We start from the raw sequence: 19,245 nt of genomic DNA, 5'->3' as shown, positions 1-19,245 counted from the left end.
TATGGATCATGTTTACATACACACTTTAAAAAAAAATGTAGTCTTTCTATCATTCTGTGACTTCTTTTGCTTCCTATGTTGGAGATACACCTCATTTTAAAAACAGCTGCATAATATGTCAATATGGAAATACCATAAAGTTTGATTTTACTGTTACTTTTGTGACTGGTGGTTTTCTTTCTGATCTTACAGTTCCTGAGTCCCATAGTGAGACTAATAATTAACCTGTCTTGCCTTCTTCATAGGTTTATTATGTGAGGATCCAGCTGTATGGAGTCATGTGAATGAACGTAGTATATCAACTGTAAAATTGTCCTGCGCTTACTTATCAAATATTTATTGAATCCATACTGCGTGTCAGGAACCAGCTTGTTGCTTTTATAGTGATGGGTTGTTTCGTTTCTGTTTTGTGTTCAGTTTCTAGCTGAAACTTAAATGGTTTAATCATGTATATGTAGTGAGGTGGGTTGGCTGTTTAGGTGTTGGGCAGTATAAATACTTGCTAAATAATTTGAAATAAGTAACAAAGGCATTTGTTCTAAAGCTCAGGTATTGTTATTGGTTTTATGAACGCTTAGGAAATTTGACCGTAACATATTCTGCATTAGACTTAATATTTATTGTGGTTTTGATGCTTTATTTATTGTTTAATTTTATTTGTGTTTTAGGGCTCTTGGTGGTATCGCTCAATACGCTATAGTGGAGACCAGATTCTAATACGCACAACACAGATTTATACATACTTTGTTTATAAAACCCGAAATATGGATATGAAACGTGAGTAAATTTAAGTATCTGTGTTAGTAGATTATTTTCTGAGTCATTTATTTGGAGTTGATACATACTCCACTGGAAACCTTTTAGTTCACAGTTTTATACTCAGTTCATATAACTAAAGCTGGAGGAAAGTGGCTGGTACCCTTTATCACATGTATTTCTATTATTTCCATTTACTCAGCTATATATGTTTTTTACCCTACAAATTTTGTGGTAAAGCTTCATGTGGGTTAACTTTGTAATAATACTAGCTAATATTTCTTGAGTATTTGTTGTATGCCTGGCATTACTATGGATTATGTAGATATTAACTCATTTAATCTTTACTGTTTTTAAGCACATTTGATAGATGGGGAAACTGAGCTTAAGGAAATATTAAGTGGTAGAGTCAGGATCGAACTCAAGCAGTCTGGTTCCCAAGCCTTAAATCGGTACATTACACTGTATTAATCTCAGTAAAATAAGTCAGGTCTTGGGCGTGCTGAAAGAAAACTGTCAGGATATTTCATTCCCAGAGTCTTATTTCAGAATTTCTTTTTAGCAAAAAAAAAGTTCCATTTAAGATACTTTCTTTCATTCCATAAAGCTAACACTGTAAATTTTATCCTTGGAGTAGGTAGTGTTTGTTGCCTTTCAGAATCTTTGCTCTGCAGAAATCATAGACCTGTCATAGACAAGCCCTGCTTCTCTTCCTCTGGGAAAAAAAAGAGATTTTAAAGTTTTTAAATTGTGTCTCACTGGAGAATACATTTTTGTTCCAAAACCTAAATGGAGTTGTCTGTACTTTGGATTTGCCAATTTAACTGATTTTTTTGGTAATGAGAAAGAGACTCCTCAGGGTCATGTGACTGTGTGAACAGATTTTTTTATTTCTGAGAAGTGAGCAGATCTTTTATTTCTGAGGAATGAGTGAGTTACTCTCCCTTATGCACACATGTCATTCTTCCTTATGTTGGATTGAAATATTAATATGGGAACTTAGCCCCTTATGAAAATGTTTTATGTTTATAATGTCTTTTAACGTGTTTTTTGCATCAGTGAACTTGATTCTGTTTTATTCCTGAGTGTGGTACTTAGCCTTATACAGTACTATCAGAAAAGCATTTTTTAGCTGGTGGGCTTGATTATATATCCTTGGCCACTTTAGTGTTGGTATCGTTTACATAGTTGTCTCAGGAATAGTTGTTTTCATGAAAACATTTGATAGCGGTAGCTTACACATATTACTGTGCTTACTGTGTGTCAGGCACATTGGGAGAAACTGAGACCCATAGAAAGGTGAAGAATATGGTCCTACATCATTTAGTTAGGGAGTGAAAACTCCAGGGTCTGTGCCCTTAAGCTCTACATTGTCCTGCTTTTAGTGAGCACATGGTATGTATTTTCTGCTGGAAGGTGAGATTGATGACTATAGGTGACTATAGTGCCGGTCATTAAAAAGCTTGAATAGGGACACCTGGGTGATTCACAGTTGGTTAAGGCTCTGACTCTTGATTTCAGCTGAGGTCGTGATCTCATGGTTCCTGAGTTCGAGCCCTGCACTGGGCTCTGTGCTGACAGTGTGGAGCTTGTTTGGGATTTTCTCTCTCTCCCTCTCTCTCTGCTCCTCTCTTGTTCTCAAAATAAGTAAATTTTAAAAAAATTATTTAAAAAAATAAGGAGCTTGTATAGACTAACAAGTAATGCTCATAGTGTATGTAGCTGCAAATCATGTGTATTTCAAAGAACATGTCCCGCAAACCCTTCAGGGTTCCATGATAAAAATTTCTGTAAATTATAGAGTATTTCAGTTTACTTAAGGTTCTGAGAAGTCATCAAGTGAAGAAACCTAAAACTCTTTTAACTCATTGTTTCTCAGTCTTGTTTAACCATAGAGCCCCCTTTGTTCACATAATAGTTATTAACATCGTATGGGATACTTAATAATTACTTTGTAGTAAGTTTCTGTGGAACACATGCTTAAATCTAGAAACAGATGCTATTTGAAGTGATTTTAATGCATCCAGTTGCTTTGGGGCCCTTAATGTATGTTTCTATTCACTTGTGATAAGTAATACTGTACACTTTTAAAAAAGTGAAATGTTTCTTTTTTGTTGGAGAAATGAATACTTAGTATCGGAGTTCAGATGATTTTTAGCTTTTTGCGCAATTGGAAAACTGCCTCACTCTACATTAATAAAGTATCCTAGGAGAGGAAATTAATAGATGAGCAAGTTTATTTGTTTACCTTTATATTTCTTTTGTTTTCTTAGGTCTTATCATGGTTTTGGCTGGAGCCTCTGAATTTGATCCTCAGTATAACAAAGATGCCACAAGCAGACCAACAGATAATATTCTAATACCTCAGGTTAGACCTGTCTCCTAAATTCCTTGATATAATAAGCATTTAGGTATTAAAGTTAATGCTTTTCAGTATATAGATATTTTTAATAATTATTTTATTTACTCTAGCTAATCAGAGAAATTGGCAGCATTAATTTAAAGAAGAATGAGCCTCCACTTACCTGCCCATATAGCTTGAAAGCCAGAGTTCTTTTACTGTCTCATCTTGCTAGAATGAAAATTCCTGAGACCCTTGAAGAAGGTATTTATGATTCTAATATCTGCACGGTTTTAATGGTACAAAAGCAACGGATTTAATTAGACTTCATGGTGCAATGTTTTTGTTGCTGTTCTTTTTTGCTCAATCAAATAATTGCTCAAGGATCTTTTAAAAAGAAATCTTTATGCTACATAATTACTTCACAGATATTTTGAAGGTCTAAGTCCGATATTTTGGCAAATGTTAAAATTTAGTATTTCAAGGTGAGAGAATACTCTGAAAAATGTTTAGTCAGTTGCAGATTATACAAAAATTCCTAGTGACTTTTTAAAAAGATTTTATAAGCTTTTGGGGGGAAGAAAAAATGGATTTCATAATCAATACCTCAGTCAGCTCCACAACTACCACCACCACTTCCAGCTGTGGTTGCTGATAAAGTGTTTAATCTTTATTTAAAGCTTCCTAAGTATTTGCAGCCACCTGTCTATTTAAAAGAGAAGCAGTAGGGCATCTGGGTGGCTCAGTCGGTTAAGCATCCAACTTTGGCTCAGGTCATGATCTTGTGGTTCATGAGTTCAAGCCCTGTGTCAGGCTCTGTGCTGACAGCTCAGAGTCTAGAGCCTACTTTGGATTCTGTGTCTCCCTCTCTCTCTGACCCTTCCCCGCTCTTGCGCTCTCTCTCTCTCTCTCTCTCTCTCTCTCTCTCTCTCAGGGAGAGAATAAACATAAAAAAAATAAAAATAAATAAATAAAAGTAGTGGATTGGGACAGTGGTGTTTCCAGGAATACCATGAATTTGTCATTTTTTTTTTTTACTTGCATGATTTCATTTGAAGTTTTCAAAGAAAGTTATTATCCTTCGGGAATAAATGTTCTTTCTGAATGAAGCTCCTTCTCTGCCATTCTTAAGCCAATAATATAATCAAATGCCTTTGAAAACAAGGCCAATTGATGATCGGTGGTTGATGATAAGATAGGATACTTAAGATGGAATGAAGGATCTCTATTTAGGCATTGTTATTGGAGTTGCAAGTTAACTGGTAATTCTAATGTTCTGTACAGATATAAAACCATCTCCCTTTTTACCAGTTATCTAAGAAACAGGGAACAAATATTTTTTTAGGTTGAGTACCAACCCCATGGATGATCTTAACAGTTAACTATTAGGTGCAGTAAAAATGACTCTGTCTCGTTCCTTTTCCTTCTCCTCTTTATCATCCCCTCTCTTCTTTCTGCATAGTATTGACATTCACTATCAATCTTAGTCTTTGGACTTATTCATAGTTACAGAAACTTAGGTATACAAGAAGAAAATTGTTAAGGTTCTTAAATATAGTAAGATTAGAATTAAGTTTAAGACTATTCCCTCCAAACAAGGGAGTTAACTTACAAAGCCCAACACTTGTAATATTAAAAATTTGAAACATCATATCTGAGCTAGAATTTTCTGACTGATTTTTGACAGTGCTGCTTAGGAGAAACTTCAGCCTGCAAAATTCTTACTAGGTCGTGTGAAATATTTGTGGGACAACTTAAATTTAGTATTAGTCTTGGACTGTAGATGATAAAGATGTTATAATTGTAAAAGTAGAATCATTCGTTTCAGGTTTTCTCTTGTTTTGCAGATCAGCAGTTTATGTTGAAAAAATGCCCTGCCCTACTTCAAGAAATGGTTAATGTAATCTGCCAACTAATAATAATGGCCCGAAGCCGTGAAGGTGAGGTGGAAATGTAATTAATTATGTTGTACTTTTTCTTGCAAGCATATGCAGATTACACTTCATAGTTCTAAGATTTATGAGTACCTATAGTAATTCTGCCCGTAGGTTGAGTCAGCTTTCCCACTTTTGTTCATGGTTTTTCTTATTTCTTTCCTATATTTTCCATTATGTAAAGTCTTTATCACAACTGATGTTTTTGAATTTATTGTTTTATTGTTTGTTGTCACTTATTGTTTGCAAATATTTAATATACCTCTTCTTTCCTTTGAATATTTTTAGAGTTAGGTTATTCTGTATTTTAACAGTGAGTTTGAAATAATTCTTTTAAGTGACGTCACGATGATTTATTTGATATGTAGTGTTTTTCACATGAAAGGAAAAAAAGAGTGAGGGGGAAGAAAAAGAATGAGGGAGTTTGTGGTCAGTAATGGAAAGGGAGACTCTTGGGAAAGGAGGTGATGGTTGTGGTTTGTTGTTATGGCTGATGTCAGTTCTTGGCATGGTGTCAGTATTTGATACTGATAATTTGCTATTTGTGGAAGTGATGCAAAGAATTTTTCTGTTAAATCAGTGCTTCTTGCTGGATAACGATTATTGCATTTGAACAAATTTGTGTATTTTTGGTATCTTATAACTTTTAAAGGAAAGTCAGCACTATGATCTTAAAATATGAGGTGTTAAGGATAGTCGCATGAATCATGTTATCGTGATGAATTATATACTCCTGAACGTATAAAAAGTCCAGCCTTGTTTTTTCTTTTCCTCCTGTTCTTTCTAAGAAAGGGAGTTTCGTGCTCCAACTTTGGCATCCCTAGAAAACTGCATGAAGCTTTCCCAGATGGCTGTGCAAGGCCTTCAGCAGTTTAAGTCTCCCCTTCTGCAGCTGCCTCACATTGAAGAGGACAATCTTAGGAGGGTTTCTAATCATAAAAAGGTAATTCTTTGCCACTTTAAAATCTGTTTTACGCAGTTTGTTATGTTACTTAAATAACGAGAAAAGTGTTCTAAAAGTCTTTATTACGAATTTCTTAGATTTAGAATATCTTAAACACTCTAAAACTATCCTTCAAGTAGTTCTGTTAACAATTTCTTGATTAGGTAGGTGTTTTATAATCTTTTACCTACTGTAAGTTATTTTACTACTTTGGGGTCCAATATATTTTAGCAATTAGCACTTTATTCCTTATATTATGTTACCAGAAATAAATAATCAAAGTAGAAGTGCAGTGTATGCTTTCTAGTCATTAATACCTGGCTTAAAGGTTGGGCAATGGTTTATCGGTTGAATAGGAACAAAAAAATTAAGTTTTCAAAAAATAAGTAGATCAAATAAAGATGCTTCTTATTTAGAAAATGCAGTCTGTAGTAAAGATCCAACAATGAATCTTAAGATGTAGCAAAAATATGTATAAATGAAAAAACTTGGAAATACAAGAAAAAAACTAAAATTATAATTCTGATAGGACATTTTAAATATTGCTTTGTATACACTAGACAAAATGGGCAGAAGACAGACATTGGATTTGATGGTATTTTTTTTTTCTAATTTTTTTTAATGTTTATTAGTTTTGAGAGAGAGAAAGACAGAGACCAAGCAAGAAAGGGGCAGAGAGAGAGGGAGGCACAGAATTGGAAGCAGGCTCCAGGCTCTGAGCTGTCAGCACAGAGCCCGATGCAGGGCTCGAACTCACAGACCGTGAGATTATGACCTGAGCCGTAGTTGGCTACCCAACAGACTGAGCCACCCAGGTGCCCCTGGATTTGATAATATATTAAGGTAGAACTAATGTATATTAGAGATTTGCATTTGAGTTTTCTGTCCTTTCAGGTAATTGTATTGCAATTATAAATTTGTTCACTTAAAACAAAAAATTTTTTTTTAATCTTTATTTTTGAGAGAGAGAGAGAGACAGACAGAGCATGAGCAGGGGAGGGACAGAGAGTGAGGGAGACACAGAATCTGAAGCAGGCTTCAGGCTCTGAGCTGTCAGCACAGAGCCCGACAAAGGGCTCGAGCTCACGGACCACACGATCATGACCTGAGCCAAAGTTGGACACTTAACCGACTGAGCCATGCAGGCGCCCTGATTTGTTCACATTTCTAATCGAAAACTTTGTAATAGAAAAGTGGACATTCCACACACCTCATGATCTAATCCCTGTCTGCAAAAGTAAAAATTAACTAGCACCAAATGGCTGGAAATTAACACTCTCCTAAGTATCCCTTTAGCCCAGATGGATATTAGTGCAGTAACAGCTATATTTAGAGAACAACAAAAATGAGAAAATTGCATAGTAAAACCATAAGGATGCAGCTGCACTTGGAGATAAATCCATACTCTTAAAGGTTTTTATCATTAAAATTGAAAATATGGGTCAGCAAACTGAGCATAGAAGATGACAATCATTCTTGCTTGGGTCAAGAGTCTATGAATGTTACTGTCTTTTCCTCCTAACTTTATTTTTTCTAAAATTAAAAAATTACTGTTTTAACTTTGTAATAAAAAAAATTCTTAATTTGAATTTCCTTGGATAAAAGGCCATGAAATGCTATAAAGTTGTATTGTTTGCTTTGAAATGTGTATGTAGATCTTCCTCAGCTTATAGTGGGGTTACATCCTCATAAAGCCATCGATTGTAAGTTGAAAATATCCTAAGTCAAAAATGCATTGAATACATCTAACCTACCAAATACAGTAGCTTAGCCTAGCCTACCTTAAATGTGCTCAGAACACTTACATTAACCTACACTTGGGCAAAATCATCTAACACAAAGCCTGTTTTATAGTAAAGTGTTGAATATCTATCTCATATAATTTATTGAATACTGAACGTGAAAAACAGAGTGGTTCTAAGTGTATGGATTGTTTACTCTTGTGAGCACATGCTGACTGGGAGCTACTGCTCACTGCTGCTGCCCAGCATCATGATGACATTGTATTAAATATCACTAGTCCTAGACAAGATCAAAACTCAAGAGTATGGTTTCTACTGAATGCATATTGCTTTGGCAGCATTGTAAAGTTTAAAAGCTTTAAGTAGAACCATTGTAAGTTGGGGACCCTGTGTAATCTTAACATTTTTTTAAAAGTTGTTGGATTTTGTTTTAGTAAACATGCTAATTTTCCTTTTGTGAAAAATTCTATGACTTTAGGACTTATTTTCTTTCTTCTTCTCTCTTTTAAAATTCAGTACAAAATTAAGACTATCCAGGATTTGGTGAGTTTAAAAGAATCAGATCGTCACAATCTACTGCACTTCCTTGAAGATGAAAAATATGAAGAGGTTATGGCTGTCCTTGGGAGTTTCCCATATGTGACTATGGACATAAAATCACAGGGTAAGTGGGAGGTTTCCATGTTGAACATTGTTGACCTTTTGATAGATTGGCTCCTGTTTATTTGGTTTAAGGTTCTGAAAACATTTGATATCATAATGTGTAACTAGACTTTCCAGAACTGTGGTTTACATGTCACATTTGCTGTGATAGAATATGATGTATGCTTAATAGTTTTGAGAACACTGATATAATCCTATAGAATCTTACTTTTATGATCCTCAGAATGGGATTAAGCTTGAGGACTCTGTTCTATAGTTCAAGTTTTAGGAATATCTTACTTTTTAAAGAATGAAGGATTTTCAGATGTAGTGAAAGATCTTTGAAATATATATATATTGTTAGTATGAAAGAAATAGCTGCTTAGTTCTAAAATTCATTTTAAGCCCAATTTACTCATGTTAAATAAACCTTGGAAATTACCGTGTTCTGTGCCACATTTCATGTGTTTTTCTCATCCTGCCTCTATGTTTATGTCTGTTGGGATGAAAATATAGAGATTATTTTTCTACCTACACAGTTGGCCAGTGAGTGTCCATGATAATAGTTGAATAATAGTATTTTACAGTGGTGACAGAATTAAGAGATTATCTGCTCCATTCCTTCATTGTAACATTATTCTGAGTTTTGACATTTACTAAGTTACTGTTGTGAGAATATTTTTGTGGGACCAAAAATACAAGGATGTGTTAGGGGTGGTTTCTGTCTGTAAGGGGCTTATAGTCTAGTTGAGGAAAGAGGATATAAACATAGGATTAAAACCAAGGAATCATAAAGCAAGTGTGAAATGAATGACACGGACGTTTTGTCATTCATGCATTCAACAACTGTTGAGTGCCACTCATTTATCTGGGTGTTGGGGAAGCAGTGGTGAGTTAGACAAAGCTTCTACCTTACTAAGTTTGCATTCTAATGGAATTGAAAAGAGATAAATGACTCTCAAAGATTGGGGTGTTTGAGAAAGTAAGGTAAAACTGCAGTCTGGTTTCAAATTGGCTGCAGTATAGGATACATGTAGGGACTGCTTTGGTGAAGAGTTCGGATTTCCTTGTGGGTTTGTGAGTCTTCAAACACTTAAAAACAGTAAAAGTTTCATTTAGGACCAATTTAAATCAGAAACTATTCAAGTAAAAAAAAAGAAACTATTCAAGTAAAATCCAATTTGGGACTTAAGAGATAACTGATAATAATCAGGAGCTATAAAAAGTACATGCTGCTTAGAAAAATGAATGTCAAATTTTCTCGTTAGAAGTAAGGTAAGAATATTCAACCTCATTGGGAGACTTCATGATGTATTTCATTCCATAGCCTCGTGTATAGACAATTTACTGTATTTTCACAGTGCTATCCCAATGTGTAATATGAGTAATATAGTTAATGGAGGGAGAGGAGAAGCAGTTTAGAAGCAGGAAAGGCATCTGCATTATCTAGTGCTGGAGATGGTGGAACTCTCTCCCACATTGCCTAGAGGCTGTATAGAATCACCTGTAGGCTTTTTCTCCACCGTAAAGCATCAAATGGCTGGTAGATACAGTTATAGCTATTAACTCGTGTGCAGTGCTCATGCACATACAACTGTGCCGTGTTGATGAATGTGTAGCCCAGATTTGATAATGGAAAGATAATGGAGACTTCCAGATTGAAGAAAGGATATTGTATCCTTCTTGATGCCTAGCTGTTGCACCTCACAGCCAGTAATTGAAGAGAGATAGTGATAGTTTGTTGGAGGCCATTCTTTTCCAACTGGTAGTGTGTTAATGTAGTCCACAACAGAGTATGCTAATCTACATCTATGTAAAATAAACATAACAAGCTCAGAAAAATCTATAGGCAGAAATACATAGTGAAGAAAACTCTTACAGATAAAACTTGTAGGTGAAATGAATTATTTACATATTTGAATAAGATCTGTTTGATGTTGTAGTAATTTATTTTAACATTTAATGTTACTAATTTTAGTGTTAAGCTTATCTTACTAGCTTTTGGCAATATGTGTGGCAAGTGTAGAGTTTTTTTTTTTTTTGGCAAATGTGGTTTTAAAAAATTAAACAATTGCAAAAACATTGTGAAAACTTTTAAAGATGTTTTTTAATATAAACAAATCTTGGAAGTTTTTGCCTTAAAAAAATAAATTTAATGTGACTTGGAATACTAGTCCTAATTATCTTATTTCTGACCGGCAGGCTGTCATTGATCATATAGTTAAAGTCTTGTGAATATGAGGTTTGCATAGTTTAAGAGAGTAACAGAACCCTTTTTTATATCGGTATGAAAGAAAGGTGTGGTATAGCAGTCCTCACATTATACTTTGTTTTAAAACACCTGGGTTTGAAACTTGGCAGTGCAAATATAGCCATTATGTGACCTCAGGCATTTAATTTTACGTTAGTTTTGAACGTCAGTTTTTTATTTTTTTTTTTTTAATTATCTTTTTTTATTTTAGAGTGAGTGTGAGTTGGGGCGAGGGCAGAGAGAGAGAGAGAGAAGCAGGGTCCACGCTCCAGCACAGAGCCCATCGCAGGGCTCAATCCCATGACCCTGGGATCATGATCTGAGCCTAAATCAAGAGTGGGATACTCAGTTGACTGAGCCACCCAGGCGCCCCCTCAGTTTCTTCTTTAAAATGGAAATAATAACAATGCTTCATAGGGCTATTTTATTTTTTAAATTTTAACTTTATTTTATTTTATTTTATTTATTTTAGAGAAAGCGAGCGTGGGGTGTGGGGAGAGGCAGAGGAGGAGAGAGAGAGAGAGAGAGAGAGAGAGAGAGAGAGAGAGAGAAACAGTCAGTCTTAAAGCAGACTCCACAGTCAAGCCTGACATGGGGCTTGATCCCACAACCCCGGGATCATGACCTGAGCTGAAATCAAGAGTCAGACGCTCATCTGATTGACCCATGCAGCTGCCCCTTCATAGGGCCATTTTAAAGATTAAATGGGTACATTGTTGAAAGCATCTAGTGGAGCATTTTATACAGAATAGACAAATTATTTTTCATTGAGTAAGTTTCAAATGTGTACATGAAATACTGAAGTACCAAATTGAATTTTATTTTTTTACTTTCATCTTCTAGTATTGGATGATGAAGATAGCAACAACATCACAGTAGGATCCCTAGTTACAGTGTTGGTTAAATTGACAAGGCAAACAATGGCAGTAAGTAATTTCTTACTTTTATTCTTTAAGAGTTACATGTTAAAAAAAGAGTTATGTGTTAAGTAGTGAAGGGGAATAGGAGGTATAGGCTTCCCCAGTTATGGAATAAGTCATGGGATTCAAGGTACAGCATAGGGAATATAGTTAAAGGCATTGTAATGGTCTTGTGTGGTGACATAGTATAATGCATAGAGTTGTTGAATCACTATGTAGTATGCCTGAAACTAATGTAACATTGTGTATCAACTATACTGCAGTGAAAAAAGGGGGAGAGAGTTATATGTTAAAGTTCTTTTATTTATTTTCTCATTTTAAGTCATGTATTCTTAAAGTCAAAACTATTGTAGTCGTAAAATCTAATTTTGCAAGTCCTTTTAGCTGTTTTGACATTTTAAATAAATTTTCAGTTTTTCACATTAGTTTTTACATACAAAAAAACCCTTGGAAAATAGATTAATTCTTCATGTGATGATTTGTTAATTCCCTGTAAAACATAATAAGGCAATGTGCATATAGTATTTAAACTGTAAAGTTTTATACAAAGATTAATTACTGATTACTGTTGAGAATTTCTTTACCAATTCTTTAGTCAATTCCTTTTTTTTTTTTTTTAACGTTTATTTATTTTTGAGACAGAGAGAGACAGAGCATGAACGGGGGAGGGTCAGAGAGAGGGAGACACAGAATCTGAAACAGGCTCCAGGCTCTGAGTTGTCAGCACAGAGCCCGACGCAGGGCTCGAACTCACGGACCGTGAGATCATGACCTGAGCTGAAGTCGGCTGCTCAACCGACTGAGCCACCCAGGTGCCCCTGTTTAGTCAGTTCTTTAGAGAATTTACTCTCAATTTTTTTATTTTAAAAAATGTTAAATTACAGTGAAAATATTTTTTTTCTAATTATGTGAAAAATTCATGCTGTCTGGGGAAAAAAGTTCAGGCAATGTAGAAAAGTAGAAGAAATTAAAATGACCTAAAGTCCTACCACCCTGAAATTATTGATTTTGAAGTGCATCACTGTAGATACCCTAATGCATGAATAACTGTGGGGCTAAATGATGTTTTTACTATCGTGGATTCCTTCTCTAACCCACCTTCCTCAGGAAAGCCCTTGTCAGCCCCAGACCAGAATTTAGTCTTCTGTATATCTTTTCATGTCTTTCTTCATGCTCATATTTACTCTCTGGACCTTTACGTTGTATGTGTATATACATACTGGTACTTTTCTCATTCCTTTTCATTAAATCCAGTCACAGTGTATATGTTTCCTGTATCTTGTTTTTCTCAGTTTCTATTACAAATTTGCATTACCTCCCAAGTTAGAACTTGTTTTTGATTGTACTATTTCAACTCTACTTATTCACCTAATGGCAGATCTTAGCCTGTTCTACTCTGGGGTCTGTGAACATCTGTAGGAAACCTAGTATGCATTTAAACACCGTGTGTAAAATTTCTAGTGGGGTGTCTGGGTGGCTCAGTTGGTGAAGTGTCTGACTTCAGCTCAGGTCATGATTTCGTGGTTTGTGGGTTGAAGCCCCCCCGTTGGGCTCTGTGCTGACAGCTCAGAGCCTGGAGCCTGCTTCAGATTCTGTGTCTCCCTCTCTCTCTGTCCCTGCCACGCTCACACTCTGTCTCTCTGTCTGTCTCTGTCTCTGTCTCTCTCTCAAAAAAACAAACAAAAACCTCAGTTAGGAAAAGCATATTTTGTAGTAGGATCAAATTAAAGATGTTGGTTTTATGGTAGCAGGTTGTAAGGAAACATTTGTGTCCTGGACTCTGGATGAGACGTGCCCTCTGGGAGAAGAGGAAATTCTAAGCCAGTGGCTAGGATTGGGTTAGAATCCAAATTTATACTACCCACATGCTTTGGAATTCCCAGCCTGAAAAACGAGCAAAAGTTGGCCTTCAACTGTTGAACTTCTGGGATAATTGGTAGAAGAAAAAGCAAAATTGCCCTGGAAGAAGGGAAAGAATCAACCATTTATCTTCCAGTTCTTGTATGAACAGTACCTGAGAGTAATTTAAGTATTAGAATCTAGCTAAAAAATGAAGAAATGAAAAAAAAAAAATGATGAAGCAGAGATGATAGAATTAGACAAGGGGCTGGCACACTTTTTCTATAAAGGTCCAATTAATAAATGTTTTAGGTTTTATAGGCCACAGTTTCTGTAGCAACTACTGAATTCACAAATGGGCATGGTTGAGTTCTAATAAAACTTTATTTAAAAACGAGGCAATGGGCCATAGTTTGCGGACCCCTGAATTAGGCTAATAGTTTAGAGCCCAAGTTATCATTGTTTTTATTTGTTAGCTTTAGTAATTCCAAGGAGTTTATAAATACAACGAACATCACTTACTGTCTTCTAGTATAGATTCTCACTGAAATCTTACTGGAATTTAAATCCCAAATTTATGGCTTTTGTACTGATCCTAAGTGGATTATACAGTGGATATGTCTTTAGGTTATATGGATTTTTTTGGTGTTCCACTTCTTAGTCATTTAATTAAATTATTTAAACTTTTTTCTAAGTTTTTGTTTGTTTGTTTAAGGAGACTCTATCCCTAGTGTGGTACTTGAGCTTATGACCCTGAGATCAAGAGTCACACTCTCTACCGATGCAGCCAGCCAGGCACCCCTCCTTAGTTACTCTAAACTGTGGAATATTTTTTACTTTATAATGAGTTTACATATCTTAAGGCATTGCATTTATAAATTTAAGTAGACTGTACTTTTCAAATGTATTCAAGACAGATGTGAGATAATTTTAGAAGGTAACTTCCAAAGTGTAAATTAGTAATTGCTAAATTTGTACACATCATTTAGTAATTGCTAAAAATCTCCTGTTCTTCCTTCACCCACCAATTGTCACCAGTTAAAAAGCGTATTGGTCATCTATTTTGAAAGATTTTGAAAGATTGCTTTGTTTATCTGAAAGATAAATGTAAGTTGATAGAGATATTTTTCTTCTCTCTACCTCCAGGAAGTATTTGAAAAGGAACAGTCCATCTGTGCTGCAGAGGAACAGCCGGCAGAAGATGGGGTAAAAACTTGATTTTTCTTACCTATCTTTCCTGGTGAAGGAAATGTTTTGTTTAGTTCTGATTGATTTATATTGCTGTGGGAGAGTAATTCAGTTTATGAAAACATTGAGTTTAGCCATTTTTATCTAAAAATTACTATGACTCCCAAATGAAACTATTGTTATAACTTCTGAGTGTGTATGTATGTTGTGATTTACAGCAGGGTGATACTAACAAGAATAGGACAAAAGGAGGATGGCAACAGAAGAGTAAAGGACCTAAGAAAGCTGCTAAATCGAAAAAAAAGAAACCTTTAAAAAAAAAACCTACACCTGTGCCCTTACCACAATCAAAGCAACAGAAACAAAAGCAGGCAAATGGAGTTGTTGGGAGTGTAAGTTAATACTGTTATTATCATTATCTTTATTTTCATGTAACTTATACTAAAATGTTCAAATCCTATGTGTATAGCTCCTGAAAGTTTACATATATGTGTATGCATGATACCCAGATTAAGATGGAAAACTTTAACACCCTAGAAAACTTGCTTATGCCCCTTCTCAAAGATCCCTCCCTTTACCTCCATACCTTCCTGTTCTGGCTCTTATTACCATAGATTAGTTTTGTCTATTTTTTTTTTTTAATGTTTGTTTATTTTTGAGAGAGAGAGAGAGAGAGAGAGAGCATACGTGCCCAAGCACAAGTGGGGTAGGGGCAGAGAGAGGGGGACAGAGGATCCGAAGCAGGCTCTGCATTGACAGCAGAGAGCCCGACGTGGGGCTTGAACTCACAAACTGTGAGATTATGACTTGAGCTGAAGTCAGGCACTTAACCAGCTGAGCCACCCAGGTGCCCCAGTTTTGCCTATTCTTAAGCTTGATATAATTGGAAATGTTTGCTTTCATTCAGCATTATGTCCGTGACATTCATCTGTGTTGTGGATAGCACCTCTTCATTCTTTGTGTGTATGTGATATTCCATTTTTTGAATATACTACGATTTACCTATCTTTGGTTGGTGAACATTTGGGTTGTTTCTAGTTTTTGCCTGTTATGAGTAAAAGTGCTGTGTTTATTCATGCACATGTCATTTTGTGGACAGTCATTTTTTTTGAGTATGTGGAATCTAGCATTGGAATTGCTGGGTCACAAATAGTGTATGTTGAGTTTGTTGAAAAGAGCCTATTTTCCAAAGTTGTACTATTCTATGCTCATACTAGCAAAACCTGAGTCCAGTTGTTCCACATCCTCACTAATATGTAGTTCTACCATTCTTTTTCATTTTAACCACAATGGTGGATTTGTAGCGGTATCTCTGTGTGGTTTTTATTTGTTATTTACTTGATAACTAATGATAACGAGCATCTTTTCATATATTTACTAGCCATTTGGATATCCTCTTTTTCTGTTGGGTTGTCTTATGGATTTGTAGGGTTCCCTTTATATATTCTGGATATGAGCCCTTTTTACTCTCTTAGTGGTAGCTTTTGATGGTACTTAATTTTAAGGAAGTCTGTTTTATCAATTTTATGGTTAGTGTTTTTGTTTCTTGTTGAAGACATTTCTGCCTGTCACAAGAACCTGGAGATATTTTTCTGTTTTCTCCTAGAAATATTATTTTACTTACTATATTTAGCTTAGCTACATCTTGAATTATTATGAATAGTGTGAGATAGGGATTATGGACCACTTATTCTAGCACCACTTATTGACAAGATCATCCTTTTCTCAGAATTGCAGTGATGGTTTGTCATAAAACAAGCGACCATAAGGATGTTTGTGCAGATCTGTTTATGGACTCACTGGACCGTTCCATTGATTATTTGCCTATTCTTGTTCCAAACCACATGGTCTTAATTATGATGAGTTTATATTAAGTTTTGAAATATGTTAGTGTTAAGTTCTCAAACTCTTCTTTAAAATTGTCTTGCTTATTTTAGGTTCTTTGCATTTCCCTCAACATTTTTAAAATAAGCTTGGCAGGTTCCACCAAAAAAAGCTCCTGGAGTTTAGATGAGGATTGCATTGAATCTGTGCTTCAGTGTAGGGAGAATTCACATGAACAATATTGAGTCTTTTTATTCATAATTATGGTTTATCTTTATTATTATCTTTATTATCTTTATTCTCAGTGTTTCTCAGTGTTTTGTAATTTCCAGTGGCAGAGGTATGGCACATCTTTCATTAGATTTACTTACCCTTCTGCATTTGATACTTTCTGGTGCTGTTGCATATAACATTTTTAAAAAATCCATTCTTCAGTGTTTATTGCTGGTTGTGTAGAGATACAGTTGCGTTCTAAATATTGTCCTTGTATCAAGGGGCATACGTTGACAATATGCGCATACCTTGTTTTATTGCACTTCTGTTGATTGCACTTAGCACATACTGCATTTTTTACAGATTGAAGGTTTGTGGCAACCTTGTGTTGAGCAAATCTATCAGTGCCATGTTTCCAGCAGCATTTGCTCACTTTGTGTTTCTGTCATATTTTGGTAATGCCCTCAATATTTTAAACTTTGTATTATTATTATATTCACTATGGTGATCTGTCATCAGTGATTACAGCTCTCTGGCAGCTCATGTGATAGCATTCTTTAGCAGTATTTTTAATTAAGGCATGCACTTGATTTAAGACATAATGCTGTTTGTACATTTAACATTCTGCAGTATAGTATTTATATGTAATGGGGAACAAAAAAAGTCATTTGACTTGATTGCATTAATCGCTCTACTGTCTGGAACTGAACTTGCAATATCTCCAAGGTATGCTTGTAATTCTAACCATTTGTAGGTACTTTTAAAAAGATTTTCTATGTACACAATCATGCCATCTGGGAATAAAGATAGTTTTACTTTTTTGTTTTTAATCTTTATGCCTCCTTCTCTTCCTTTTCCTTTTTGCCTTACTCTACTAGCTAGAACTTTCAGTGTAATGCTCGTTAGGAATGGGGGCAGTGGTCACCCTTATCATCTTGCTTATCTCCAGGAGAAAGGAAACAAGCTGTTAAGTATGATGTTAGCTATAGGGTTTTTGTAGATATTCTTTATCAGGTTAAGGAAGTATTCCCTTCTGTTCCCAGTTTGCTGAGAATTTTTATCATGAGCAATACTGAATTTTATTAAATACCATTTCTCCATTTGTTGAGGTGACTGATTTTTCTCCTTTTTGTAATGTGGTGAGTTATGCTGATGCATTTAAAAATTTTAAGCTATCCTTGCATTCCTGGAACAAATTCATTTGGTCATAACATAGTATCCTTTTTCATATTTATTTGGACTTGATAATATTTTATTTAGGATTCCTACATTTATTTTTATGAGAGAATATTGGTTTGCCTTTCTCCCTTCTTTTTTTTTTCTTTTTTTTTTTTTTTTTTTTTTTAAATTTTTTTTTTTTCAACGTTTATTTATTTTGGGGACAGAGAGAGACAGAGCATGAACGGGGGAGGGGCAGAGAGAGACAGAGACACAGAATCGGAAACAGGCTTCAGGCTCTGAGCCATCAGCCCAGAGCCTGACGCGGGGCTCGAACTCACAGACCGCGAGATCGTGACCTGGCTGAAGTCGGACGCTTAACCGACTGCGCCACCCAGGCGCCCCGCCTTTCTCCCTTCTTGTAATACCCTTGCCAGATTTTGTATCAGGTTTATGTTGGCCTCATTAAACAAGAAGTATTCTTTCTTTCTTTTTCCTGGAAGAGTTTGTGTAAGATTGGATTTATTATTTGGAAGAATTATCTAGAAAAGCCATCTGGGTTTGGAGTTTTAAAAAGGGTTTAGTTATAGAATCCATTTCTTTAGCAAATTCTTTTTTCCGTGTATCAATTTTAGTATATCATGTCTTTCAAGAAGCTTGTCCATTTCCTGTAAGTTATCAAATTTATTGACAGTTATTGATAATATCCTTTATTTGTAATGTCCTTTGGATCTGTAGTTATGTTTCTTTTATTCCTAATGTTAGTAATTTGTATTCTCTTTTTCCTTTCATCAGTCTTGCCTAATGGAAGTCTTGCTGCAGTTGTATTAATCTTTTCAAAGAACCAACTTTTTTTTTTTAATGTTTATTTTATTCTTGAGGGAGAGAGAGCACACACGTGCGCATGCACACGTTGGGGAGGGGCAGAGAGAGGGAGACAGAGGATTCAAAGCAGGCTCTGTGCTGATAGAGAGCTTGACACTGGGCTCTAACTCACGAACTCTGAGATCATGACCTGAGCCGAAGTCAGACGCCCAACTGACTGAGCCACCCAGGCGCCCCTCAAAGAACCAACTTTTGGTTTTATTTAGGTTTCTCTTTTGTGTATCTGCCTTCTCTTTAATTGATTTCTGGTCTGTATTATTTACTTTGACTTTTTTTGCATTTAATTTGCTGTTCTCTTTCTTGCTTCTTGAAATGGATTAGTAAGTATCTTGTCTGGGATATTGGCTTTCCTTACTACATTATATTCTGTCAGCCATAGAAGATAATACTAAACTGTCAAAGCAGTACTTTTCTATAAACTTCCCATTTCCCCATCCCGAATAAAATATATTGTATGATTGGTGTTTTGAAAGATGAGCCATCTTTGCCATTGTGGTAGTATACTTTGTAAATAAAAATAAAAGTATTTTTTATTTTACAAACAAAAATAAAATAACAGTAGACAAATAAGCCAAATGTTAGTCTTTAGTCTGACTACCACATATTTAT

At 35.3% G+C, this 19,245-nt stretch overlaps 1 protein-coding gene across 1 annotated transcript in view; it reads left to right on the top strand.

Moving 5' to 3' along the window:
• SEC63 (SEC63 homolog, protein translocation regulator) overlaps positions 1-19,245 on the top strand; it is a 74,382-nt gene that overhangs the window by 33,915 nt on the left and 21,222 nt on the right. The window contains exons 8-16 of the mRNA XM_003986424.6: positions 669-777; positions 3,030-3,124; positions 3,229-3,361; positions 4,945-5,037; positions 5,820-5,974; positions 8,233-8,380; positions 11,453-11,535; positions 14,515-14,574; positions 14,775-14,948. Coding sequence (XP_003986473.2) covers positions 669-777; positions 3,030-3,124; positions 3,229-3,361; positions 4,945-5,037; positions 5,820-5,974; positions 8,233-8,380; positions 11,453-11,535; positions 14,515-14,574; positions 14,775-14,948 — 1,050 coding nt within the window. The remainder of the gene's footprint in view (positions 1-668; positions 778-3,029; positions 3,125-3,228; positions 3,362-4,944; positions 5,038-5,819; positions 5,975-8,232; positions 8,381-11,452; positions 11,536-14,514; positions 14,575-14,774; positions 14,949-19,245) is intronic.

The sequence above is a fragment of the Felis catus genome, chromosome B2 (assembly GCF_018350175.1).
Source record: "Felis catus isolate Fca126 chromosome B2, F.catus_Fca126_mat1.0, whole genome shotgun sequence".
Lineage (NCBI taxonomy): Eukaryota > Metazoa > Chordata > Mammalia > Carnivora > Felidae > Felis > Felis catus.
This window is presented reverse-complemented; position numbering and strand designations above follow the sequence as displayed.